This window comes from Silene latifolia, chromosome 1 (genome assembly GCF_048544455.1).
Source record: "Silene latifolia isolate original U9 population chromosome 1, ASM4854445v1, whole genome shotgun sequence".
Classification (NCBI taxonomy): domain Eukaryota; kingdom Viridiplantae; phylum Streptophyta; class Magnoliopsida; order Caryophyllales; family Caryophyllaceae; genus Silene; species Silene latifolia.
The window spans coordinates 169788744-169816124 of record NC_133526.1 but is presented as its reverse complement, the minus strand read 5'-3'; the positions used below and the strand labels follow the sequence as shown (position 1 = coordinate 169816124).

General features: G+C 36.2%; 4 protein-coding genes across 5 annotated transcripts; 1 reads left to right on the top strand and 3 right to left on the bottom strand.

Annotated features, from left to right (window-relative positions):
- Positions 1–233: 233 nt before the first annotated feature.
- LOC141611414 (endoribonuclease Dicer homolog 3-like) lies at positions 234–7090 on the top strand. 2 transcript variants are annotated; one of them, XM_074429953.1, is made up of 3 exons: positions 263–416; positions 6190–6290; positions 6748–7090. In XM_074429953.1, exons 2-3 carry the CDS (start codon positions 6191–6193, stop codon positions 6885–6887), a joined length of 240 nt encoding a protein of 79 aa, XP_074286054.1. In that variant the 5' UTR covers positions 263–416; position 6190; the 3' UTR covers positions 6888–7090. The 2 variants fall into 2 exon arrangements, with proteins under 2 accessions (XP_074286046.1, XP_074286054.1); XM_074429945.1 differs by lacking the exons at positions 6190–6290; positions 6748–7090 and adding an exon at positions 2795–6090 and having other exon boundaries at positions 234–416.
- A 4445-nt stretch (positions 7091–11535) lies between these two features.
- LOC141587155 (F-box/kelch-repeat protein At3g06240-like) lies at positions 11536–12780 on the bottom strand. The gene has a single exon (XM_074408599.1). The coding sequence runs from the start codon at positions 12778–12780 to the stop codon at positions 11536–11538; it is 1245 nt and encodes a 414-aa protein (XP_074264700.1).
- A 6380-nt stretch (positions 12781–19160) lies between these two features.
- Positions 19161–19931, bottom strand: LOC141587148 (uncharacterized). Its single transcript, XM_074408590.1, has one exon. It carries the CDS (start codon positions 19929–19931, stop codon positions 19161–19163), a length of 771 nt encoding a protein of 256 aa, XP_074264691.1.
- Positions 19932–23955: 4024 nt separating this feature from the next.
- Positions 23956–24954, bottom strand: LOC141587140 (uncharacterized). Its single transcript, XM_074408578.1, has 2 exons — positions 24304–24954; positions 23956–23979 (listed from the first exon to the last, which is right to left on the bottom strand). Exons 1-2 carry the CDS (start codon positions 24952–24954, stop codon positions 23956–23958), a joined length of 675 nt encoding a protein of 224 aa, XP_074264679.1.
- Positions 24955–27381: the final 2427 nt, after the last annotated feature.

Below are 27381 nucleotides of genomic sequence, written 5' to 3'. Positions count from 1 at the left end.
GTCTAAACGTAAAATGAATGTATCCTTTTTAAATGAGAATTTGCCAAATATTCGAGCATTTTAAAGTTATTACTAACTCCAAGGATGATTCCAATTTTTTAGACTCAAATTTTAGAATAAGATGTTCCTACACCATGAGACGATCTTTTTTTATAAAAAAATATATTTATTTAGTGCTAATAAACAAGTTGTGTTATTTTATAATGAAACCCTTTTGACTGTGTGACGGATTTTTAAACACACACATTGAATGTTCAACCATCGACGGTACTATAAAGTACGAACCTCAACTCCCCAACAGTTCAGTTTAACACACAGAAGTTAAAACTCACATTAAAACACACAAACTGACAACAAGTAACAACACTCAATCTCCTTTCTCAATTGAAACAGCATCTTATTATTTACTACTTCAGGTATGTTTGTTCACAGTTTAACCATGCTTTCTTCCATCATTACTTCAATTGATAATGCTTTACTTTTAATGTTTATTCATCTTTTGTATTTGTCTTCATTCTATTTCTTGAATTCTTCTAATTTCAATTACTGGTCTTGTTTTAGTTGGTATTGTTAGTTAATTAATAATCTGCAACAAAAAGAATATGAATTGGGGTTGAGAAATTGATGATGATTATTTTTTAGAATTACCCATGTCAAATCATAGATAATTTGGGATGTAAATTAATTTTAATGATGAAAAAGAATATGAATTGAGGATAGAAATTGATTATAATGATTTTTTTAGAATTACCCATGTTAAATCATCAATTTGTGAGTTAATTGGGATTTGGGATGCATATGATATGAATTTGAAGGATGAAAAAGAGAGAATATTCAAGTACATTGTATTTAAAATATTATTTTCCTTGTGAGATGTGATGGGTTGATTTAAGGAAGTGTTATTTGCTGATCAAAATTTGTGAATTGGGAATTCTTAATCCGGCGTAATGTTTGCAAACATTTGGGCGTTTTTGGGAAAGATTGTATGGAAATTATAGGTAGCAGAGGGATTATATTCTCTTTGTGATATGTGAGAGTTAAGTTATGAATCTTGATGTGATTTGAAGGAAGAAGATGAAACGAGGTTGGTAATATAGGAAGAGGGTGTATGTAATAAGGAAGGAGATACGGAAAGATAATAAAGAAGGGTTACTCTCGCAGATGTGCGTTATGGTGAACTTTGTAAGTGAGATGGAGTGTGATTGCCCTTTTGCCTCTTTAGCAGTTGATGGACTTTGAGGGTATGTTTGGATTGAATGATTTGGAGGGAAAAGGAAGGGAGGGAGAGTAGGGAATTTAAATTCCCTTGTTTGGATAGCAAATAAGGGTGGAGGGAAATGGAGGGGGAGTGATTTGGAGGGATCCAATTTCCCTCCTTCAAGCCTAATCAAAATCTCTCCACAATAGGCAAGATTTAGAGGGAAATTGTATCCAAACACCCACATCTCATTCCCTCTCCCCTTCCCTCCCCTCCCTTTCCCTTCCCTCTTTCCCCCTCCCCTTCCTTTCCCTCCTATTTTAGTATCCAAACACACCCTGAGGCCTTGTTTGGATAGAAAAAAAGGAGGGAAAAGAAGGGGAGGGAGGAGGAGGGAAGAGAAAAGAAGGGAAGGGGAGGGGAGGGAGAATGGAGGAGATGATTTTCCCTCCAAATCTTGCCTATGTTGGTGGGGAAATAATTTGCCTTGTAGGAGGGAAATGGAGGGATCCATTTTCCCTCCCCTCCAAATCCCTCTACCTTCATTTTGCTAACCAAACAATGGATTTCCCATCCTTCCAATTCCCTCCCCTTACTTTCCCTCCAAATCTCTCAATCCAAACACACACCCTGAGAGTCTGAGTTGTTAATTGTTGTCCTACATTTGGTCTTTTAAAAAGTAACAAATTCAAGTTTAGGTCACTTAACGGAGCAATGGTGAATCACTGATGTCTCCTTATTAGAAGGGTGTTGACTAGTTGTAGTTCTTGTGTGAAATCCTATGTTTATAGCATACCAGTGAGGATCCTAGTTATGTACTGAATTGTAGTTCTTGAATGGGGTGATTTTGGCAATGAATAGACATGCTTTACGCTTACATTCAGTTCTGCTAGAACTCATGATATATGTTTTTCCTCTCATGTTATTGAGGAAGTTCTACATTTTGCTGTCTGCTTTGCGTGATTTCTTATCTGATAAAAACAATCTACAGTTATTTCTAAAGCTAGTAAGCTGACACTCTGAGAGTGATCGGGGTATTCTTATCTGCTAACTGAGATACTAAAACAGGATCTTAGGAAGTGGAATAGTAGATAGTTAGTCATTTACAAGTACTGTCTTAAAAGGGTCAAATAACACTCGTGAATGTCGAGTTCGCAATCACAAATATCTCTCTCGATACACAGGTAGTTCTAGTTGGGTATGATTAAAGAAGAGGTAGTTCTATTATATAACAACTATGATTTAAATGAATGGAATGAGTTACTCTGGTACTTGCATGATGAGAGAATTGAGATTTCCTCATTTTGATTTCACTTGTGACTATAAGTATATATTCTCGAATTAATCATTTGCAATTGTGAATCTTGTGTTAATAAGGTTTGCCAGAAGCTCTATGTACATCATAGAAACATTCTTCATAAGTAATAATACAAACTTTCCTGGTTACATGTAAAGGGTTGTACTCTCGCGCTCATCTCTATGTGATTTGTTGAATTTGTTTGACATGTTTGTGGAGGAGAGATATTTTTGCCACAATAAATTCGAATAGACAAACTGCTCTATAGGTACTTATGAATTTCTTCATTGTTTGTGTAGGTTGATTTATCGAATGCCTATGTTTAGATTCTTATAATTGAAAGCATTGTGGATTTATAGTAAGATAACTACTAATGTCCTAATCCAGTATCTCGGACAATAGTTTGTCGCTTTCCAAATACCCTTTGGTTAGTAACTTTGTCAGTTGAACCTTGTGAAAAGTTTGTTATCTCAATGGATGTCACGCCTATCGAAAGTCTTCTGAATATGAGTAAGAGCGAGTTGCCTGGTGCCGGAACTACAAAAAGGAAGGAGTTACATGGGATGGTTCCGGTACGTGCTTTATCGGGCAAGTGGAGAGATAAGCCTCATGGGGCTGTACTTCATTCCTACAGGATTGATTTCTCCTGTGACAGTGAAGACTTCTCTAGTTTTTTACTTTTGACTGAGTCAAACTTAGATCATGATGTTGCTAATGCCAAGATGGACCTTTATTTGCTCGATAGAACAGCAATATCGTCCGTTTCTCCATCTGGAGAAGTACACTTGGATTCAGACCAAATCAAGCGTGGAATGCGCTTTCATGAACTCCTCTTTAATGGATTATTCGGTAAATTATTTCTAGGGTCTAAAGCAGAGGGTACACCAAGAGAATTTCTACTTGAAAAAGACAGTGCTTGGCTGTGGAGTACAGATACTTCATATTTGATCTTACCACTTGAGTCTTCGGATGTCGAAGATCATGCTTCTTGGAGAATTAACTGGAAGGCAGTTGACTCTTGTGTTACTGTGGTAGAATATATGAAAAGTTTTTGTTGGTTAACTGCTGAACTATCTCAAAGAAAAACTAAACCCTCTTGTTTGGATGAAAATTGCGCTAGTAAAAACCATGTCAATCTAGCAAATTGCACATTTTCTACCGGAAACTTGAAAGACACTGTTGTTATATCTATTCACACTGGAAGGATATACTATGTTCTTGACGTCTTGGTCGATACCTCTGCTCACAGCCCTTTTGAGGCATCTCGGAAGCCAAAGTATTCTACTTTTGCTGATTATTTTACCAAAAAGTATGAAATTGAGCTATTATACCCGGAACAACCACTGTTGCTTCTAAAACAGACTCATAACGCTTTTAATCTTCTGTCTGATAGTGAAGCTACTGCCTTGCGTCGAAAGATGTTGTCAGATGGTACTGACCAAAGGCCACAAAATCATGTTCATATGCCCCCTGAACTTGTAGTCAGTATAGATGTCCCTCTATCTGTTCTTAGAGCATTTTATTTAATACCCTCTGTAATGCACAGATTGGAATGTCTGATGTTGGCCTGCCAGCTCAGGGAAGAGATTGGCTTGAATATAGACAAATTTAATATTCCAAGTTTACTTCTTTTGGAAGCACTTACAACTCAGAGATGCTTGGAAGATTTTTCGTCAGAGCGTTTAGAGTTACTCGGTGATTCAGTGCTGAAATATTCAGTGAGCTGTCATCTTTTTCTAACATATCCCGGAAAACAGGAAGGAAAGTTATCTGCTCGTCGCCAGCAAGCTATTTGCAACGCTACCTTACATTATTTGGGAATTAAGGGAGGCCTACAAGAGTATATACGTGACAGCCCATTTGAACCTCGTCGTTGGGTGGCCCCTGGGCAGCTTTCTGTTCACCCCACTTCTTGTTTGCATGGTATTGACTCATCTAAAGTGCCCTTAGATAGCAAATACCAAAATATCGATGAAAAGCTTGTGCTTGGTAAGAATTGTGACAAGGGACATAGGTGGTTGGTCTCCAAAAATATAGCTGATTGTGTTGAGGCGGTTATTGGGGCGTACTATGTGGCTGGTGGATTAGCGGCGTCTATCCACGTGATGACATGGCTGGGAATTGAAGCTAAGTTGGACATGGGTTATGTTGATAAGGCTGTTGATGTGGCATCTGTTCGGCCTTTTGCCCAAAAAGTTGATGAGATTACAACCCTAGAATCCAAACTTGGATACGACTTTTCTACCAAAGGGCTGTTACTTGAAGCTATTACTCATTCCACATATGAAAATGCCGGGTTGAAATATTGTTATGAGAGGCTTGAGTTTCTTGGGGATGCTGTGCTTGATGTACTGATGACATGGCATCTTTATCAAAACCATAAAGATATTGACCCGGGAGAATTGACCGATCTACGGGCAGCTTCTGTGAATAATGAGAATTTTGCTCAAGTTGCTGTGAGGCGCAACCTCTTCCCGCACCTTCTACACTCTTCTTCGTTACTTGCTGAACAAGTAACAGATTATGTGAATCTAATTACGAAGGCCGAGGGTACCAAAACACTGCAAGGAAGGCAGTGTCCCAAGGCTCTTGGTGACTTGGTGGAGAGTATTGCTGGAGCTATACTTATAGACACCAAGCTTCAAATCGACGAAGTTTGGAGAGTTTTCTATCCATTGTTGTCTCCTTTAGTGACTCCTGAGAATCTTGAGTTGGCACCGATCCGAGAACTAAATGAATTATGTGATCGCCGTGGTTACTTTTTCAAAGAACAATGTGTCAATCACAGTCAAGTAATATTTGTGGAGCTTAAATTACAACTGACTGACATTTTACTGATAGGAGAAGGAATTGCTAGAACTAGGAAAGCCGCTAGAGGAGAAGCTGCTTTTCATTTGTTAAAGGATCTAGAAGATCGAGGGATTTCATTTGCTCATGTTGTGGGAGAAAAGAGGAAAAGGGAACCACATGACGTTACGCTGTGTTCATTAGATGGGACGATCACATTGGATATTGTACCTCACAAAAAGCAAAAGGTAGCTCAGGTTCCTATTGGAGGCGTTCCTGTCATTTCATCTGTTAACGCACAGAAAGGAGGGCCGAGGAGCTCACTGTATGATCTATGTAAAAGATTGCAGTGGCCAATGCCAAGTTTTGAGACTACAGGACGCCAGTTGATAACTCCGATTGATGTTGGTGAGGTTCCAAACAAGAAGAAAGGGTTTAATAGTTTTATGTCGAAAATATCCCTGTGCATACCTGACTTTGGTGTGATGGAGGCCATGGGAGAAGAAAAAGCTGATAAGAAAAGATCTCTGGATTCTGCAGCACTGTCCCTTCTTCTTGATCTTGAAAAACTCGGAAAGCTAGTTATTGGTTGTTCTCATTAACTAATTATTAGAGATTTCATCGTCCTGATATAATCTAATTATTATAATAGTAGCGTTTTTATCCCTTTTCTTCTGATCCAACCCGTAGATTCTGAAACTATGTAATGGAGGATGATGTGAATGAAAAAAAAAGTGCTGACTGCCACTTGATTACTGAAGTTGCTTTATGCTTGTCATTTCCGTGCATGAAATTCCTAGTTTTCATCGGTGTTTTGTTATCTAGAAAATTGTGTGCATTATTTAGGCTCCTTGGATTTTTGTTGCGCTGGTTGTAATATTGTATTGACGGAAGAATGGTATTGCAGCATGATCATGGATTTACAGGACTTTATTCTTCGTGCAAGAGTGCTGAAGCTGTACAGACATGCATTAAGAACTGCGAGGCGAGCCCCTGGCACTTCTAGAGGTATCTTCCTATTTCCTCTGTCAGGCCCCCAGTCAGGCTCTGACTCAGTTGATGCCTTTTCGATTTCAGATTTGATGCCTTTTCTTTCTTTGTCACAAGTATCCCTGGAAAACAAAAACATTTTGGGTTCAGTTTTTTTTTTTTGGTCAGACGTTACAACTGATTCGGATATCAAGATTGAAACTTACATCTAGTACCATGACTCATAGTTAAAACATTTTTTACATAAAAACCAACTCTTCTGAAAAATATATCTTTATAACTGATAGTATGCTTCAAGCTTACAATATGCTACTTGTATGCCTTAATTCTTCACCTGACAGTCTCATGAATCACAGTCAGCCTGTATCATCCTGAGCTTCCCTAGTCGGGAATGAGACAAATTTGAGCTACCCGATGTATCTGATGATTCACACTTGCATTGACAGTGCTATTTGTTCATCCATTGAATTTGCAGATGAATTGCAGCAAACGATTAGGCAAGAAATGGAGACTAACAAGGGGTGTCAGGATAAACAGCAGATTCGTTACTTGGTAAGTGAAGGGTTCGAGAGAGTAAAACGTCTCGATGAGATGCTCGACATGCAAGGTTTCTGACTTTGTTTAATGCGTTAGATAAATTTAAGACTAAGCGCGGATGCTTAATGCCTCAATGTGCAACTGTCAGGCTGTTTTTTTTTTTTTTTTTTTTTTTTTTTTTTCATTGTATCCTTGGGAGGCCATCATACACAATTGAGCTTGTCGATGCCAAAGCCGCATTTTGTCAATTTGGTCCGATATTGATCGACTTTCGTCAGTTACTCCCTCCGTCCCGATCATTTGTTGTCCTTTTCCATTTTTGGGTGTCTCGGTCATTTGTTGTCCTTTCTATTTTAAGAATGAACTTGATGAGTAATTTGATCATTCTCATTCAATTTGTTCCACTTGTCATTTAGTTATTGGTCCTCTCCTTTTTCCTTGGTCTTTGTGTCAAAACCAAAGGACAACAATTGACGGGGACGGAGGGAGTACAATTTTAGCTAGTTTCTTGAATTTTTTGGGAAATTGGGGTGCTTTTACAAATTAATTTGTGATTTGGGGTCGGTTTCAAACTAATTTGGACCAATGGGTCCACGTCATCACTTGTATTTTTTTATGTTTTTTATATGAAGCCGCTAGGAAAATTAGCGGCTTTACTTATTTCATAACATTGCATAAGACTAATAGACTAAAAAAAGAAAAAGAAAAAAAAAATTACACAGTATAAGCCGCTGAAGTTATTGGCGGCTTGTCACATTTTCAACAAATTTTCAGCCATTTGCTTAGCACTTACAGGGTATTCAATAAAATATGAAGGGCTAAAAACACTAAGGATATTAGCGGCTTATCCTTTTATGTTTTCTAATACTTGTAGTATGTTTTGAAAAATAAGAGACCAAAGCCGCTAACTATCTTAGCGGCTTCATATAAAAACACGAAAAAAAATATAAGTGATGACATGGACCCATTGGTCCAAATTAGTTTGAAACCGACCCCAAATCGCAAATTAATTTGTAAAAGAACCCCAATTTATCAAAAAATTCTAGTTTCTTCTAATGAAGTATGATGTTATTTGTTGTATACTCAGCAAGTTTTATCAAGGATGAAGCCTACCTGCGCAAAACTAGCTCTAATAACTATAATATAAGTTCGGGTAACACCTTGTTCTATCCGATTCTCACAACTACTTCAAAATCACCGTGAAATTTTGTTGATCTTAATTATATTGACAAACTTAAAGTACACTGTCAAATAACATTTGGAACATTATTTTCTTGAAAGTCTTTTGAACTCCTTATTTTGCATTTCGAGTTTTTCATTTTTCTAGTCCTTTGAATTCCAAGCCGTTTATATTCAATGATAAAACTAAGTTTGTATGGTTTTATGTCAAACTTGAAAACATGAGCAAAGAGCATTAGAGGCGAGAGGAAAAATAGAAAAATATTTGCAAAAAACCGGCGACTGTAAATTTGCTGCCAACAACATCTCCTCAATATCTAAAGGATATCTACTAGTAGTTGCGGAGTAAGGGGGCCCGATGTATGTAGCTTTGGAGCGTTACCCTTTGTGCCAACAATACAGAGAGGCTGTTACTGTATTGAATGACTCGAAATGAAATTTGCTGAATTGTACTGAGATAAAGTGAATAGCTAGAGAGTGGAGGAATAATTACCTTCATTAGTGAACAATGCCGTATATTTATAGGGTGTACTTGTACGGTTAAGGGTACGCACGTGGCAGGTCCATGTGTCTCATTCCGTACGCCTATGCAGTGGTCGGAGCATGCTACTTTCCCTGGTGTCACATAACGAGTCAAGTTCTGGGTCGTGTACGAACCAAGTTGGTCGGAAGTACCAAGTCCGCTCAACAGACTTTGTTTGTGAATAAACGGAAAAGAAAATAGAGAAGTTTATTTGACTAGGAGGGAGTATAAACTATTGACTAGGAGGGAGTATAAACTATTGACTAAGACGGAGGGTGTAAAAAAGATTTGTCCAACAATCATATAAAAACCGTGTCCAACGACCATATAAAAAGTGCAATAGGTCTCATGAGAAACCGTCTCCCACTAATTTAGTGGGAGACATAAGAGCATTAGCAATGGTCGTTTGTGAGAGAGTTCTTATATAAGAACGAACTAAACGCCATTGTTGGAAGTAATTTTCAGTTCGTTCGTCCAAAATGGTTCTTGCAGACGAACTTGGTTTGTGTTGAAGAAGTGAACAGCAAAACTCACATGGGAAAAGTGAAGGGGAGAGAGCGTGAAGGAAACGGCGTAAAATTACATAGAGAAAAATAAGCGTGAAATACACGCAGCATAATAATACAATACTAGTGGGATGATGGTGGCCCCCACTCGCAATTAATTTGCCTATTCAACCCCTTTCATGCCAGTTTTGGTGTTTTTTATTAAAAATAATATTTTATTAGAGGTAGACTATCGGACCCATTTTAGAACCAGAAAAATCGTTTGTCCATTGTTAAAATTAGTTCTTAAAACTCGAGTTTGTTATTTAATGAGATGGCGATGATGTGTCAAAGGACAAACCCGTTTTTGGTTCTTCCATTGCTAATGCTCTAATAGGGAAAAAAGAAATTTGGTGGGTCCCTCACCCCATCATGTGAGACAGTGAGAAGTCTCTCAAATAACTTTATTGAGAGACCGTCTTTCTCGAGTTTTTTTTCTGTAAACAGTGTCCAATTTATGTAACCAAATCATCTCTATTTTTTATTATAAAACCGAATTGTCCAAACTCCAGACATAAAACCTTACAAATCGGTAAAAACTAGGGTTTCGTTACATCAGTTGATTAATCCCAGGTGAGAAATCCCTTCGCCTATCAGCCGGAGAAAAAATGAAGAGAACGAAATCAACTCCAATTAAATACATACCCCCTGAAGTGTTAACTCAAATCCTCGTAAATTTGCCAGCAAAATCCTTACTAAGATTTAGGTACGTATGTAAATCTTGGTGCTCCATTATCGATGATCCTGATTTCGTTAACATGCATCTTCAATTTTGTAACAACAAAAAGATTAATTCGGATAAATTATTATCGCTCGAGGGTTTGGGACTCGATGGGCAAAAGGGATGCTTGTTGACACTTCTCGAGACGGACTCTCTCCTTAAAACTGGTCTTATTTTTAAGTGGTCTGAGAGCCACTTTCTCCATGGGAGTTGTAATTCTTTACTTTTAATAAGCCGCTGTCAAAACGTCGTGTGTAAAGGGATGAGATTATGTAATCCTAGTATTAGAAAATCATTGTTACCTCCCCCTTTGTCCTCTTTTTCAATGTTTAGTACGCGACACTATCCATCTTCTTGGATTCGTGCCTCGCATTAAAGATTTTAAAGTCATTGCGATCTCATTTAAGGATTTTGGTGTCGCAGTTTACACACTTAGTGATAAAAAATGGGCTGTTAGAAAACAGGCTGTTAGCGATAATAGCGTCAACTTTGACTTTTTGTCCAATGCGCAATTGTTTGGACCCTACTATTTCTCTGAGGGCGCAGCTCACTGGCTTGGAAATGATCCACGTGAGGATAGTCCGAGTAGTAATGAAGATGGTAAACCGACTCATCTTATTTCCCTTGATTTTGACACGGAAAGTTTCACCTTTTTGAAAGTGCCGCATGCCTTGGATGAAGTACATACTACTATAAGGTCTCTGTTTCTTCTTGGGGAGTCGCTAGCGTTTTTCTGCATTTCTCCTGATAGTCTCAAAATATGGGTGCTGAAACAAGAGAGCGGAAACACAGGGTGGACTCTATGGTTTGCAGGTCCTTCGAGTAATGATGGATTTGGTATGTTCTATCATTCGGGTCCTAGGAAAAGGGTATTGTATTATAAAGGTGATGGCGGTTGTCTTATTTATGGGAACAAGTCCTATAATATCTCTACTTGCCAAGTTCAGTCGATTGCAAAATCTCTGAGCCATTATGTTGAATTGGAAACATATTCCGAGAGCTTGGTTTTGGGCAAAGGATATGAAGCTGATGATATGACGTCTTCATTCCCCGTTTTGGTTGGCACATAAACAAACCTAAAAAAACATACTATATGTGAAGACCGAGGGTGAATCTCTTATGAATTATTTTAGGAAGACCCTCCGCTCGTAAATAAAGGATAAGTCCATCTCTACTTATTGCTCTTCTTGTTTTCTGTTCCCTACGTCTGATCTAAAACATGTTTGGCTTAATTTGTTGAAAATGACTTTTTGTTTTTTCAAGCGGAATAGCTTATGCCTTTTACGAAATTAGGAGTAGTAATTGGGCATGCCATTAGATGTTGAAACATCCAAATTTCGTGCACTTATAATAGTCGTGTAATGTAACGTAGAATGTTTTGTGCTTGAGATTTTGACGTTAGAGCTCAGTAAATAAGAACAGAACAATTCCGATTTAGCTACGAGTATTTTCAGCTATCATCCCCATTCGTGTTTTAAAGTTTATTGATCAATGAATTGGATTCAGTCACTAGTTCGACGAAATTAGGTCAACTGCAGTAAAATAGCAAAATCAAATCAGAACAAAAATGACATAAACCAAGCTATATTCAGAACAAAAATGACATAAACCAAGCTATATTGAATTATTCTGGCTAATTGAAGAGCTAAAAGAACAGACGAGTAACAATTCATGTATCCGACCTTTACCAGTACACGGTCTTCCCAAAACCATCCATAATTGTGATATGTGTAGACAGTAGTGGTTATATTCTCTTAATCAAGGGAAAGACGCCATGTCCTCAGCTCCGTATCCTTTCCACAATAACAAGCTCTCCATATACGTTCCCAAATCCAAAAAGTTATACCTAGATTTTCCGAGCTTTGTCACTTGTCCAGTAGCAATATTATAAGAATTCTTCCCAAAAAAGAAATAGCTATCGCCATCACTCTCATAATAGAGTAATGGTGATAGTGGTGAACATGAACAAGAGAGACTAAAAAAATCATAAGCATGACTTGTCGAATGTCCTGAAAACCATTTAGTCCATACCCCCTTTCCGCTCCCCTGCTTCAGCACCCATATTCCCGATTTTTCTTTAGTAATACTAAAAATTGCCAGCGATTCCCCAAGAATAAACAAATACCTCCTATAATATGACCTTGTTCCTATTCCCTTCGTTTCCTGCGGAATTTCCAAAAGGGTGAATTTTTCCGAATCAAAGTTGAAAGAAATAAGATAATTTTGTTCAGTAAGGGTCAAAACCGCGAGATGAGATCCACGCTGATCTATTCCAAACCAATATACAGCGCCTTGAAAATAAAAAGCAGCTTCTCGATGATAAAACCTTGCTGTAAACATAAGCTCCACGTAGCTACTGATGACATCGAGGCAATTATTTCTAACACTCCATGTTTTTTCACGGAGGGTATAAACCGCGACATGAATCTTTGAATGATTACTTAGCATTGCCACAATTTTATAGTCCTTACAGCGAGGGGAAAATCCAAGTAAATACTTAGCATCAACAAGCGGGCAAGCGGGAATTAACAACGATTTGCGTACAGAAGGGTTCCACAGTCTCATCTCTTTTAAATCAGCAGGCCTATCAGGGTAATGAACGTAGCGGTTCAATAACAACAATTCATTACATCTGCTTATTAGAGCGTATGAATCGGAACTCTTGAAAATATGAGCAGTTTCTTCAAGAGTGTTGCCCTGACGAATTGTCAGGGCGCATCCTTCTGTCCCGGATTCTCCTAATCTCTCGAGGGCAACGATTTTAGTTTCGTTGGAATCAATTTTGCATAGTTTAAGATTCGTGTAAGCAAAGTCGGGTTGATCAATAATGGAGCACCAAGATTTACAGACGCACCTGAATCTTAATAGTGTCTTCACCGGTAAATTTATTATAATAGAAGCCCACAGCTCAGGGGGTAAGTACTTTAATTTGGAAGCGTGGCAAATGTTTGACGCTTTCTCCCCCTTCTTTTCGCTTTCGCCATTGAGATTGATTATGGGCATAGTTAATATTAGGTTTTCTTCTGAAGAGATGAGTCTAATCAATGAACCTAACATCAATATATAATTGAAATATTTATACAAAAAAATAGAAATAAAATATTTTCGATTCCAAATTGTTTCAGAAGACTTAACAGAAAGGAGAGAACTATTAGAAGATAAAAGTTTACAGTTGTCATTGTTAAAGGACTCTCTTATTCTATCCACCAAAAAATTGTTGTAAGACGGATTTACACAAAGATAGAATTAAAATATTAAAATTAAAGATATTTGGGTTGATTAGGATCATCCATTCATCCCGGGTGGTAATTGAATTTATAACTGTATGCTATTATTAACATGAACCACTTTTAAACCCGTGCAAAATTGCACGGGTATGTATTTGGGCCGGTATTAATGTTTTTTTTTTTTTTTTTTTTTTTTTTTTTTTTGCATTTCTATTGTACTTATCTAGTTGGTCTAAATCAGCGATCTACATAATTAATGTTTAAACTTGTTACAAATACGTGTTCACATGCAGGGGGTGTTTGGTAAACGGCGGATTGGGGAATTTTCGGCATATTCAAGGCTTTTAGCATGTTTGACTTACCAATCTACTATTTTGAGTGTTTGGTAAATGGCATATTGAAAGAGTAGATTGGAGCTCAATCTCTTCAAGTTTTCTAATATCTTTGCTCTACCTAGCATATTCACATTAGTAGATTGTGAAATATGAATCCGTCAACAATTTACACATAAATACAACAATCTATTAACCAAAATCGCTAAATACCAAACACTTTTACTAAATCGCTAATTGAAATATACTAGTCAAACTCAATACAATCATCATTTATAATCTACTTGACCAATGCTTCGCTAATATCAATCTGTGATTACAAACAGTACGCAATGTTTTAAGAGGAAATAACAAAGGATATTTTTTTAAAAAATATATCGTACTATCTAGTTTTTAAAAATTATGCATGTAATTTATTCGCATTATATGTAATTCAATCCCGTAATTAAATGTAATTCCATCTCGTAATTATGTAATTTTATTATTATTATTATTATTATTATTATTATTATTATTATTATTATTATTATTATTATTATTATTATTTTTAAAAATTATGTAATTCATTTATATGTAATTAGTTTCATTTATTCCAATTTGTAATTCATTTCGCTTATATGCCATTAATTTCATTTATTTTAAATGTATAAAATTATTTCATAGTATTATTTCATAGTATTTGTTCTAAGACAAAATTCTGAAGAAATAAATACATTGCACACTAACGGGTCCCACAATAACATGTATTTCAAAAAAAAAAGTTGAATTAATGACGTGACACGCCCTGAATTGAGTTGAATTAATAAAAATAAGATTGGTTTTTGTAACACAGTTTTAGGATTCGTCTCAAATATCAGAGTTTATTCCTCATATGGAGGTGTCTGTTTCTTTTCCTCTATTAGGATGGCTTGGGCCGTGTCAACGTCCTTGACATTGAATTTGGTTTCTTTGCCGTCACTCTAGACTTTGCAAACGAGTCAATAATAATATAGGTCATTTTGGATGCGATTTTATCTCGTCATTTGTTATAGGTCAGTTAGGATCTGGGGTAATAATACAACACAAATTCTCTGTTTCAGACGGGACTATTTTATAGTTAAATGTAATCACAATGGTATAGGCAGTGTTACAGCTTATGGTAACTGGTTTTCAATAATGGTCACATTTAACGGTAAAATGTTACAAAATCCCGTCTTATTATTTTAGACCAAAAAGGCTCGTCTCATAAGAGTCATAATCCTGAGATTAACTTAATTCTTAACTAGCAAACACAAAACATTCTGGCACGCTACAATCTCTGATATAAAGGGGTTGTTTGGTTGCCTTCCAAATTCATGTGAATTGGAAATTCCTAGGAAGTGCAAAAATGAGGTCTTGTTTGGTTACCCAATTCATGGGAAGTTGAAGTTCCCATGGAACTCCAATTCCTACATAATGTAGGAAGTCATTTACCTAGCCCCCCCTAGGTAAGTGAGACTTCCCACATGAATTGAGTTCCCATATCCCAACCAAACAACATTTTTTCAATTCATGTGAATTGAAAAATCATGTGAATTTTATTTCCTTGGAACTTCATCTTCCTATGGGCAACCAAACAAGCCCAAAGTACAACACTCCACTCTGAACAGCCAATGACTACAAATTCAATAGCACATATAAGCCGGAAGGCATTCCCAAATTTCTAGCCATAAGCTATTCTCTATAATTTACAAAGAGATATGAAGAATTGAAGACAGTTAAATATTGGAATTATTATGCCATATTCACGGTTCGAATTGATTGCACAACACCAAGCTCTCGAATACGTTGTCGGTTGAATCATAGCTCATAGACTTTCCAAGCTCCCGTACTTGGCAAGTAACAATATTATAGGATTTCTTCCCATAAACAAGATAGCCACCATCACCCTCAAAATATAATACCCTTTTTGTTGGTGATCCCATATGGTAGAAGAATTCATAACCCTCACGACTTGAAGGACCTGAAAACCATAGAGTCCATAGTCTATTTCCATTCTCCTGTTTCAACACCCATATTCTAAAACTCAAAAGAGAAATGCAGAAAAGCGCTAGTGATTCCCCGAGAAGAAATAGAGACCCGGAATAATTTTCTAATTCATCCAACGAATCGGCAATTCCAAAAAGGTGAAATGTTCCGAATCAAAATCAAAGGAAACAAGATGAGTCTGATTATAAAACCGATAACTAGTAACCTCATCTGGAGTCAATGGAGCATCTCTAAGCCAGTGAGCTGCGCCCTCACAGAAGTAGTAGGCCCCATACAAATTATTAATGGACGAATAATCGATATTGAGGACATTATCCCTGACAAACCATTGTTGATTACTAAGTGTGTAAACTGCAACACCCATCACACGAACCTCTACACGCTTAATGCGTTTAAATGCGATTGCAACGACTTTATAATCCTGACTATGAAGCCCAAATCCAAGTACAAATTTAGGCGCGGGCCAATCAGAGGGAAGAAGTGGACAAGGAGGAAGTAGCAATGATTTTCTAATACTCGGATTACATAATCTCATTCCTTTAGACATGTGGTTTTGAGAGTTGCTTATTAAAAGCAAAGAATGACATGTTCCATAAAGATAGCACTTTTTAGAAACTTTAAAAATGTCAGTTTGTTTGCGAAAAGTGTCAGCCTCACGAAGTGACAAGCATCCTTCACGTCGATCGCAGGACCGCAATATCTCGAGGGTTAATAATATACCCGAATTTGATTTGTTATTTTGACAGTGTTTAAGATGCGTTGAAATAAAATCCGAGTGATTGATAAGAGAGCACCAAGATTTACATACACACTTGAATCTTAATAGAGTTTTGGCTTGCAATTTTGCGAGAATTAGAGTCAATATTTCTGGTGGTATGTATTTATTTGAACGCCTTTTGCTAATCTTCATCTTGCTTAATTGATTGATGATGATGAGTGAAAAGATTTTTTTTTTTTTTCTTTTTATGAGATGGAAAGAAACCCTACGGGTTTGAGTTAAATACTCCCTCCTATTTCCTTATATCTTCCCCTTTCTTTTGGGCACAAAAATTAAGAAATGGGAAGAAAGAAGTAATAAAGTAGAATAAAGTATTGTAAGTTGTGAAATTTATAGGTGAGAGAAAATAATAAAGAATTAATGATAAATAAAGAATAGATAAAGTAATGAGAGTTGTTGATTTTTTAGGAGAGAGAAATTAATAAAAAATGAATGAAACTTGCCCAAAAAGGAGAGAGGGAAGATAATCAAACTTGTGTGAAAAAAGAAAGAGGGAAGATAATAGGAAATTGGAGGGAGTATGTTTTTGGAAGAAAAGACTGTTTTATAAACTGAGCTGGTTCTTGACGTCAAGAAATTATTAAATAACCTCGACAATATATACTGAAATTCCTAATTTTCCCCTCACTCTATTATTCCCAAAATAAACCACAATATTTCAAAATTTTCTAAAACTAAAAAGACCGCTCACGAAACAAGAAAAAAAAAACCTCTGCAAACATTGTTATTTCCGCCACCACCGTTTCAATTCTGCCACCGAAATCAACGAATCAAAGACGAAAGTAACCTTAAACTAGTGATCTTTTAATTAATTTTGTAATTAATAAGTAAATTTAGGCCCTTTTAGGGTCCGTTTGGATACAATTTTAGGAGGGAAAGGGAGGGGAGGGGGAGTGAGGGGAGGTGAAGGGAGGGGAGAGAAGGGGAGGGCAAATGGGATTTGAGTGTTTGGATAACAAAAATTATGAAGGGAAATGGAAAGGGAGGAAGGAGGGAGATGAAGAATGGATGGAGGATTGAAAGATGCTGGTGGTATAATTAGAGTCCAAATAATGTTTTCTTTCCAAATCTTGCCACCCTTGGAAAGATTATAATTTGTTCTATAGGAGGGAAAATAAGTCCTCTCATTTCTCTCCCCTTCCATTTCTTTTCTCCCATATTTTTTATCTAAACAAAGGAAATTAAATCCCTCCCTTTCCCTCCCCTCCCCTTCTCTCCAATTCCTTCAATCCAAACGGACCCTTAGGGTTGCCAAAGACAGCCAAACATCAAAATTCGGCTACTTTTGGATTAATTCCCAAATCCAAGTTCCCAAACACGTCGACAGGATCACTACCAGTGATCGGGTGCCAATGTTCCATTTATTGATACCGAATTTGAGTACAACCATTTTCTAACTCCTTGTCGCACTTTGCGTCAAAAATATGAAGGACATCAATGTATATTAATGTAAAAACAATTGTTACTTATGGCTACACGCCTACCTTTGTACTTTGGTATGAGCTTCACACAAGGACTTTAAAGTAAAAGAGATTAAACGTATTAACATCAATGTAATGAGAATTTTTGTTATGACAAGTGACTTGTTTTAAAACACCCTAATTGTAATCTTGCTATAGTCGGAGTTATTAAGGAGCAAGTCCTAACAATTAACGGTGATACAATTGACATCCCGGGCTAACTAATTGATTAGTAGTCGCATTTGTCAAAATCGTCTTTAGTAGGAAGTCCGGAAGGAATATGTATACGAGCCACGAAGATCTAAATAAATTTTCAAGAAGTGGTATTGAAAGAAACAATTTTCTCAATATAGACAAGATGCAATCAAAGAGTTTTTATGTCTCGAGTTCAACTAATTGAACAGCAAAACCATACATAAGAACAACAAAAAGAATGCGATTCACATATTATCCGTTGTTTACCAGCACCCGTCTTCCTAAAAACATCCTTTGAGTGATGCTTCGAAGCAGTAAGCAGGGACGGATACAGGTAGTGGGCTAGTTGGGCTGAAGCCCAACCTGTTTCTAGGAAAAGAATATATACATGTTCTTCCAACTTAATACAGCCTATTCAGTTGAGTCTAGTGGTTTCTTCTCTTTTGTAATTTTGTGTTGTGCGCCTTGCCACTTTGCCAGGGTTCAATCCTTCCCATTAACATTTTCTCTTATGCTTTATTATTTTTACCTTAATTTACACCAACTTTCCTAAATACCTCTAATTAAAGTTTACCTCGCACAAAACACACTTCTATCATTCTAAGTTAATAGGTATACATTCTGTTTTTCTTTTTATTTTGTTTCTTATAGATTATTTTCTTCTTTCAAGTAGCTTAAATATACAAAAGTGTGCATATTTTAGCCCCAAATCCAAGCTATTTTCAATCTCAATTCCTCTCCGTTCCAGTTAATAGTTATTTATTTGGCTTTTTTCAATGACTATATCATACATAGATGATAGCTATTAATTAGGGCGGAAAAAGTATTAAATTAATTTTGAAAAGTATTTGTTAATGAGTAAGTCTCGTAAGAGTCCGCCTCTTACTAAATTAGTAATATTTTACGGATTACAACATTTATACTTTTTGATGAAGGATTGATGTTGGTTGTTATTTCTAAGTCGATGGTTAAGTACTCTAATGAAATTCGTGTTTATAGTTGCTACAGGTGGATACGTTAATCAGTAGACCTTATTTAAATCGGTCGTAAGTATCTGCTCCGTATTAAATTATCAACTTCAAGCCTTCTAATGCTTTTTAAAACTCAAATTTTTTCGATCATCAAGTGTAATGTTAAAATCTAGCCCACCATACTTTTGATTCCTGGATCCGCCCCTGGCAGTAAGTATTCTCTATTCTCAATTTATGGAGAAGCTGTCATATCCTCAACTCCGTCTACTTTGAACAATACCAAACTCTCCATATACATTCCCGAATCACAAAAAGGGCAAAAACCGCTCATATATTGTTCGAAAAAATTCACTCCGCGAGTATCAATATTATACAACAAATTTCCCCAAATTAAACATCTTCCATTATCACTCTCATAATAGATTATATTTGAACTTTGAAGGTGACCACGCCCACTCGTAGTTGAATAAATAAAAAGCATCAGTATCCGAACGTCCTGAAAACCATTTAGTCCATACCCCGCCGTTTCCCTGCCCCTTCTCCATCACCCATATTTCTGGTCTTTCTTTAGAAATGCTGAAAATCGCTAACGAATCCCCAAGAAGAAACAAATACCTATTCCTTTCTCGTTTATTCAAAGCCTTCGGGATTTTCATAAAGGTGAATTTTTCCGAATCAAAGTTAAGAGAAACAAGACGAGCTTTTCCAAACCAATGTGCAGCGCCTTCAAAGTAAAACACAACTGGCGCAATATAAGAAAACCCGTGCTTGACGATGTCCCAACAACTAATATCCACGACATTATTTCTAATACTCCATTGTTGGTCACTGAGTGTATATACTGCAATACTCGCCTTTGTAGGCTCTTCGTCCAGGTTTCGTCCGGCTGATATTGCGACAATTTTATAGTCTTTACTGTGAGGGGCAAATCCTAATACATACATAAAACCGCCAATTGGGTAACGGGGAATTAACAACGATTTTCTAATAGAAGGGTTACATAACATCATTTGCGTTTGATAATCACCAGAGCTACGACGAACATTGCGTTTTATTAAAACCAACTCATTACATCTTCCTATTACACAGTACGATTCGGAGCTCTTCAGAAAGATAACAGTTTTCTTAATAATGTTGCCTCGGTAAACTGTCAACAACCATACTTTTCTTCCTTGGCTTTTCATCCTCTCGTGGGCAAATATTGTACTCTTGTTTGAATCGACTTTTCGACATGTTAGATGCGTGTAAATGAAGTCAGGGTGATCTATAATAGAGCACCAAGATTTACAAACGCATCTGAATCTCAATAGGGTTTCCACTGGTAGATTTGCGAGAATTTGTCTACAAACTTCGGGGGGTAAATACGCCGCCAGGGACGAAGCTAGAGTAAAATTATGACCCGGGCCGATTTTCACTTCGTCTCATGTCTATACTCATTTACATAGATTTTATATCATTGTTTTAGCATCTTCGATATTTTTTTTTTGATCATACAAATTAATAATTGTTTTTATGTAACTATTAAATTATACATTGGTTTTTCAAGTAAACTGACTACTGACTCCATATTTTATATATAGACCTATGAAATAAATCCAAACATAAATGATAATAAACCTATTTTAAGACGATTCCATTATAAATTAAGGCGGGACTAAAGTCGTAAAACTATCACACTAATGAAGCAATGATATTATTGTTTCCATTTCCAATGATAAAAATGGCCCCCTACTTTGTCATTACAAAAACCCTTATTGAGTATCAACGTTAAAAATTTAATAGGTCGAGTCGTAAAGGGATGGAGTATAATCGACAGATTCGCTACTAAATAATAAAATTTTATGGGGGTAAAAATAATAAAAGAAAATGCTAAAAACAAGGCATCTGTGAGTCGAACCTGTGACTTTCAAAGAGGTACTACAGGCCTGTGGGAATTGTATACCATTTTGCTACTGCCAAACTATTGTTCTATTTACTACTATATACTCCCTCCTATTCATTCATTTTGTCCCCCTTCTATTTTGCACAAGAATTAAGAAAATGATTTTGGACCACACAAAACACTCTATTCCACTCTACCCCACATGTAATTAAATTTGGACCACACAAAAGTTACCAAAAAAGGAAAGAAGGACAAAAATCCGACTAGCTTCGATAAGGAAAGAGGGACAAAATGAATGAATAGGAGGGAGTATTACTTAGCCTTGAAAATGTCACCCGGGCCATGGCCCATTTGGCCATAACCAAGCTTCGTCTCTGTACGCCGCCATAGAATTTGAGTTCCGCCGTAATACTCCCAAATCTGATGATGAACAGAGTTAAACGAGGGTTTTCTATATAACGGCGATGTGTTGATTAAAGCATCGAATGCAAAGAGGTCTTCATGGACGGTAGTCCCGTCCCGTCCCGTCCCGCCCGCTAACAAACGGGGCTTGGACAATGTATTTTACGAAATTTACAAAGGCCCGGCTCACAAATTTGCCCAAAACCTGCGAACCTGCTGATACGACATTTTATTACCCTCCCTTTTGTAATTTGTTCCTCACCTTTGCTTTATACCCCGGTCTCCTTAACAACACTTTGACCATCATCTTTTCTACTTATAATCCTTAACAACACTCTTAGTTATCTCCATAAGAAAATTTATATTTCTAAAAATGTTTAATCTATTAAAAAAAAGGAATAATTGTCAAGAATAATCCGACCTTTAACCTCTCTTCCCAAAACAATCCGACCTTTCATTAATCTAAGAATAATCTCACCTTTGATAGGTATCTTCTTAAAACAAACCCTACAAATTGGTGACCTGCTATTGAAAGTCAATCACCTTGTAAGTAAAGGTTAAAGAAAGTCAATGTTCATCACTATCTCTTTTATCCCACCTACTATATTTTTCCAGAAATTTCCACACTCATGTTGCTCAAATGAACAAAAGACTAAACCTTTTCACTTAATTAGCCATCAAATCTCAAACTAGAAATGAGAAAACGGTCAGCTCCAAAACACACATATGCACGAATAATCGAAACTTGATGCCAAGGGCCAAGCAAATCCCGAATCAAACACCCTCCCCCTTAAAAAAAGGTACGTAGAGTGAAAAATAAATCGGAGATAATCGCCATGTCCAATAAAGCAAATCGAAGCTCCGGCGAATTGCCACCATATGGGACAAACTATTCATATATTTGATCCTTAGGGACCAGTGTTTAGTACTCCTAATTTCTTTTTTATATCCCATTTTTAAGGTGTGCCCAAAAAAAATTCAAGGAAAAACTCTAGTTTCCGTACCAACAATGGGTTTTCTTACCGCGGGAATTAGGAAATCGAGTAAAAAGAGAGTAATTATGTTTGCCTTCACCTTTGTAAGATTAGAGTAACCTCCAAGAAAAAGTTAGGTGGTGATGGTTCTTTTGTTGCAAATCGAGTACAAAGAGAGAGTTAGAGGTTGACAATGAAGGGGAGATGATTAGAAGAGAATGAATGTGAATGGGGGTATGGCTTGTGTGCGAAGAGAGTATGTCAAAAGATAGAACTCTAATGTAAGCAACGGGTTTATCAGGTCACCCATACTTAGGTGCATTTTAAGAATATGGGGTTAAAAGGTTGGATTGTTACCGGATTAATGAAAGGTGAGATTATTTTGGGAAGACAAAGCAAAGGTGGGACTGTTGCTGTCAATTTATCCTTAAAAAAAATCATACGGACAAATAAGAAATGGACTTATAGACCTGTCAAACGGATACAGGTCGGGTCAAATATGAATCGGGTAACATGTTGGGTTAAAGTCAGAATACGGGTCAAATAAAAGTTTATGACGTCTTCTATTTTACATTTTTCAGTCGAGAAACATAGTAATTAAAATTAAATTATATAATATTTAATAATATTCGTAATGTAATTATATTAATTACATGTCGTATTTATAGTAAAAAAAATTTAAAAAAATAAAATTATTTTATTATTAAATGATAGGAGTATTACTTTGATTTTTAAATTAGTTTTTTTATTTAAAATATTAAAATCATTATTTTTCTATTTATTATTTCAAATAACATATAAAAATATTAATAATATTTTTGATTTACCTTTAAACGGGACTAGTCGTGTTTGACCCTAAAATAACGGGTCATTTTAGGTTCGGGTCACATGTCTAGATTTACGGGTCTTCGGCTCTTAAAAATTGGGTCACGGGTCAACTATTATATTTTTAAATAACATTTTATTCATCTTTTTTTCCCTCTTTCCTTTTTTGGAAGCTTTGAGTGATCCAAATTCAAGTACATGTATGAAAGTGCGTTTTGTATATTCCAAATTCATTTCTTTCTCTCTTGTGAAAAAAAAAGGAAAGAAGAAACTAATGACTAATGAAGTTAACACAATGTTCCTTTCTGGCCTGCTATTATCAAATATGGATGCAAAGGAATCAAGTCCGTCATGATTGTTGTCTGCTGCGGCCTGCTGTGTTGCTGGAGCAGATTAGAAGGGTTGTTAAAATGCGTATTGGTGCTCATTGTAACCAAATTCTAGGCAATGATAAGATATGGTTAAGGAGTATTGATTTATGTAAGTAGAGCTTAGGCTAGTCTGAAATAGGTTGTATTCAATTATTCAAACTAGATAGGTTGTATACTTGTATTAAACCTTGTTTGTGCTTAATGGAAACTTACCTTTCACCCAGGAAAAAAAAAACAAAAAAAAGAAGTTAACACAAGTTCTCTTTGAAGACGGCACTAAGCTAAGGTACACGTAAGACGGATATATTTGTCTTAAGGTTACAACAGGTCAAATACTTTACATAAGACAACAGAAAAATGTGTAGGGAACAATAAGATATTTGTCCTACCTATACAACTAAACAAGTTGGTTAGTATTTAAGACGGATACTTCCATATTAGATGAGAATTTTGCCAAGGTTAAAGCTTGTCTAGGACAGTGGATTCAGGTATGTGACACAATCCTGTAAGATGTAACATCTAATTTTCATACTGCTGATCATCCAGTGCATTAGGTCTCTTTATCATCCAAGATATATATAGTAAAGTAGCAACTATAATGGAAATAAAAACTAAACAGCAGAAACTAGCTATAACTTGGAACTATTACTCTCTCCGTCCCAGTTAATAGTTTACATTTTCTTTATTTCCCTCTCACGAACTAAAGCAATTGTAAACAATTCACTCGAACATAGGGAGTAGTTATTTTGGCTAATCAAACAGCAACAATAACCAGCAGCTATTCACAAATCCATCGTTTACCAGCAAGTCCAGCAGCCAGTCTTCCCAAAATAATCCGTAAGATGTCATATCCTCAACTCCGTCCTTTGAACAACACCAAACTCTCCATATACGTTCCCAAATAAAATAAATTGTTCAGAGATTTTTCGAATTCCTTTACTTGGCATGTGACAATATTATACGACGTATTCCCCAAAATTAAACATCTTCCATCATCACTTTCATAATAGATTACATTGGAACATGGCCGAGGATTATTGAATAAATGAAAAGCATCACAATTCGATTGTCCTGAAAACCATTTAGTCCATACCCCGTTTACCCGCCCCTTCCCCTGCTCCAGCACCCATATTCCTGACCGTTCTTTAGAAATGCTGAAAATCGCTAGCGACTTGCCAAGAAGAAACAAAAACCTCATAGTTTTTGTTTCGTTCAAAGCATTCGGGATTTCCATAGAGGTGACTTTTTCCGAATCAAAGTCAAGGGAAACAAGATGAGTGTTTGTGTTTCCAAACCAATGTGCAGCTCCTTGAAAGTAAAACACTTTTGGCACGCGGCTTTTAATCTCCCAACAGCTGATATCCACGACATTATTTCTTATCCTCCATTGTTGGTCACTGAGTGTATATACTACAACACTCGTCTTTCTAGGCTCTTCGTCTTGGTTTCGTCCGACTGATATTGCGACGATTTTATAGTCTTTACTGCGAGGGGCAAATCCTAATACATACATAGAATCGCCAATTGGGCAAGGTGGAATTAACAGTGATTTTCTAATAGAAGGGTTACATAATATCATTACTTTTTGATAGCCAGTGTTCCTATGACGAACATTGCGTGTTACTAAAATCAACTCATTACATCTCCCTATCACACTGAACCCGTGGGATCTCTTGTAAAAGTAAGCGCTTTTCTTAAGAATGTTGCCTCGACAAACTGTCAACGAGCATCCTATACTTCCAAGGTGTCCCATCCTCATGAGGGCAAATATTGTTGTCTTGTTTGAATCGACTTTTCGACATGTTAGATGCGTGTAAATGAAGTCCGGGTGATCGATAACAGAACACCAAGATTTACATACGCATCTGAATCTCAATAGGGTTTGCACTGGTAAATTTGCGAGAATTTGTCTCCAAACTTCGGGGGGTAAGTACGCCAGTTCGGAACTATGACACATGTTTGATAGTGTTTTCGCCCTCTTGCATCTATTCGCTTTCGCCATAGAATTTGAGTTCAACCGTAATACTCACGAAATTGATGATGGGCAGAGTTAAACGAGGGTTAGTTTTCATCCGAAGTATTAAATCGAATCAATCTTCAATCAATTTGATGCCTAAGTTTTTATTTTATTAAGATTATGTTTAATTATTTATGGAGAATTTAGTCAATTCTAATATTCTTATTGGGTAGGGTATATGATATTTTTCTACACCCGATGTACCCAAGAATTTCCTCAAAAGAAAAATATAAAATACGCTGATGTGTTGATTTAATCCTCAAAGGGAAGGTAAGAATCTAATTATTATTATTACTAGTTTTTAAACCCGTGCACTGTACGGGTGGAAATGAAAAGTATTTTTAAAAGTAACTTATAAATACTTAAATTTAGAAAATAACTAAATTTTAGAAAATTTTACTTTGTCTACTCCTACACTTTTGATAAGAAGTTTAATGATACTTGATTTTATTCGAAGTAATGGGCTTTTTTTCTCGACTTTTTAACTTATGATAAGTGAAATCTGAAAAGTGGATATAAAATTATTGTAGATTTCATAACTTGTTTATTTACGCGGTATACATTTAATGTTACTCATTATTGTATGTTTTTTTTATCATATTACTCCTCTTGTTTGTTCTCGTCTAAATTCTCTACCTACTCTCTCATTTCTCTCCCACGACCGTCGTCGCCTGGACGTCCGAAAGCAGCGTCTGTCATCACTGACCAACCTCGAGATCTATCAGCAGACCCTCCACCGTAGGGCTGAGCAAAAAATCCGATTATCCAAACTGATCTGATATCCGATCTGAATCTGATCCGAAGTTTTGGATATCCGATCCGAAAGTTAAGTTTGGTTTGGATATCTGATCCGAAATCTTTGGTTTTGGTTTGGATATGGACATTAGAATTAAAACATTTGGATATCCGATCCGATCCGAAACTATACTTTTCTAGTATAATTTCGAGAAAATAAAATTTTATTTGATACAATAACTTAATTAATGTTTAAAATATTAGAGAAAGAACTAAGTGGTACTTAAATTTTATGTCGAGAATATTGGAGTAAGAATACTAAAGAAAATCATCATGTAAAACTGAATATAATTGTGTTTCAAACTTAATTTTAAAGTAAATTAAAAAGTATGGATATCCGATGGATATCCGCATCCGATTCGATTATTTTGGATACCCGAACATTGGATATCCGAAACATTTGGTTTGGATATTGGATATCTAATTTCACGATTTATAATATGGATATCCGATCTGAACTAGTACTTTGGATTAGATACCCGATCCGTACTCTGCCCTACTCCACCGTAGTGGTGACTGCACCCAACATACAGCTAGGACGACAACAGCCCCCCCCCCCCCCCCCAACAATCCATATCTTATCTACGCCCTCCAACTACTCTACCTCGTCTATTTTCTAAAATTGTAATCAAATTAGTTATTACTCTATAACAATTATGACATAATTCTATAAAAAAAATGTGAATTACATGGAACTTTAAGTTAGATGGATTTAAACTTTACTGGCCAATCGATCCATTTTACCAAGGTCTATGTCCGTATATCACCCGCAACCCAGAATGTGCAACAACCCAAACTCGTAATGATTAAGTAATATAGAGTCAATAAACATAACCTGGTATCACTTCAAGGATAAATTTATGTTAACTATAATTTTTTTTTTAAAAAGACATTGTTACTTGTTTTAAAAAGTTATCAATATAATTGTGATACTAATATTTATATAAATAATAAATACGATTAAATATTAATCTCAAGTAAAATTGATTTTAAATAAGGGGTTGTTTGGTTGCCCTTGTAAAATTATGGAAGTGGAAAATTCCATGAACTGCAAATATGAAATTGTTTGGTTGACTCAATTTTGCAAAAATGGAGGGAATCCCATGAATTGCAAAAATGAAACTTGTTTGGTTGACTCAATTTTGCAAAAATGGGGGAAGTAGAACTTCCATGGAATTCACTTCCTACAAAATTGTAGGAACTTACCAACACCCCCTTGGTAACTTGAAAATTCCCATGGATTAAGTACTGACATGGTAACCAAACACCTTTTAGAAATTCTCATGAATTAGGCTAAGGAGTTTATTTCCCAAGATTTTCTACTTCACGTGAATTTGCACTTCCCGCATTTATGAACCAACAGTAACA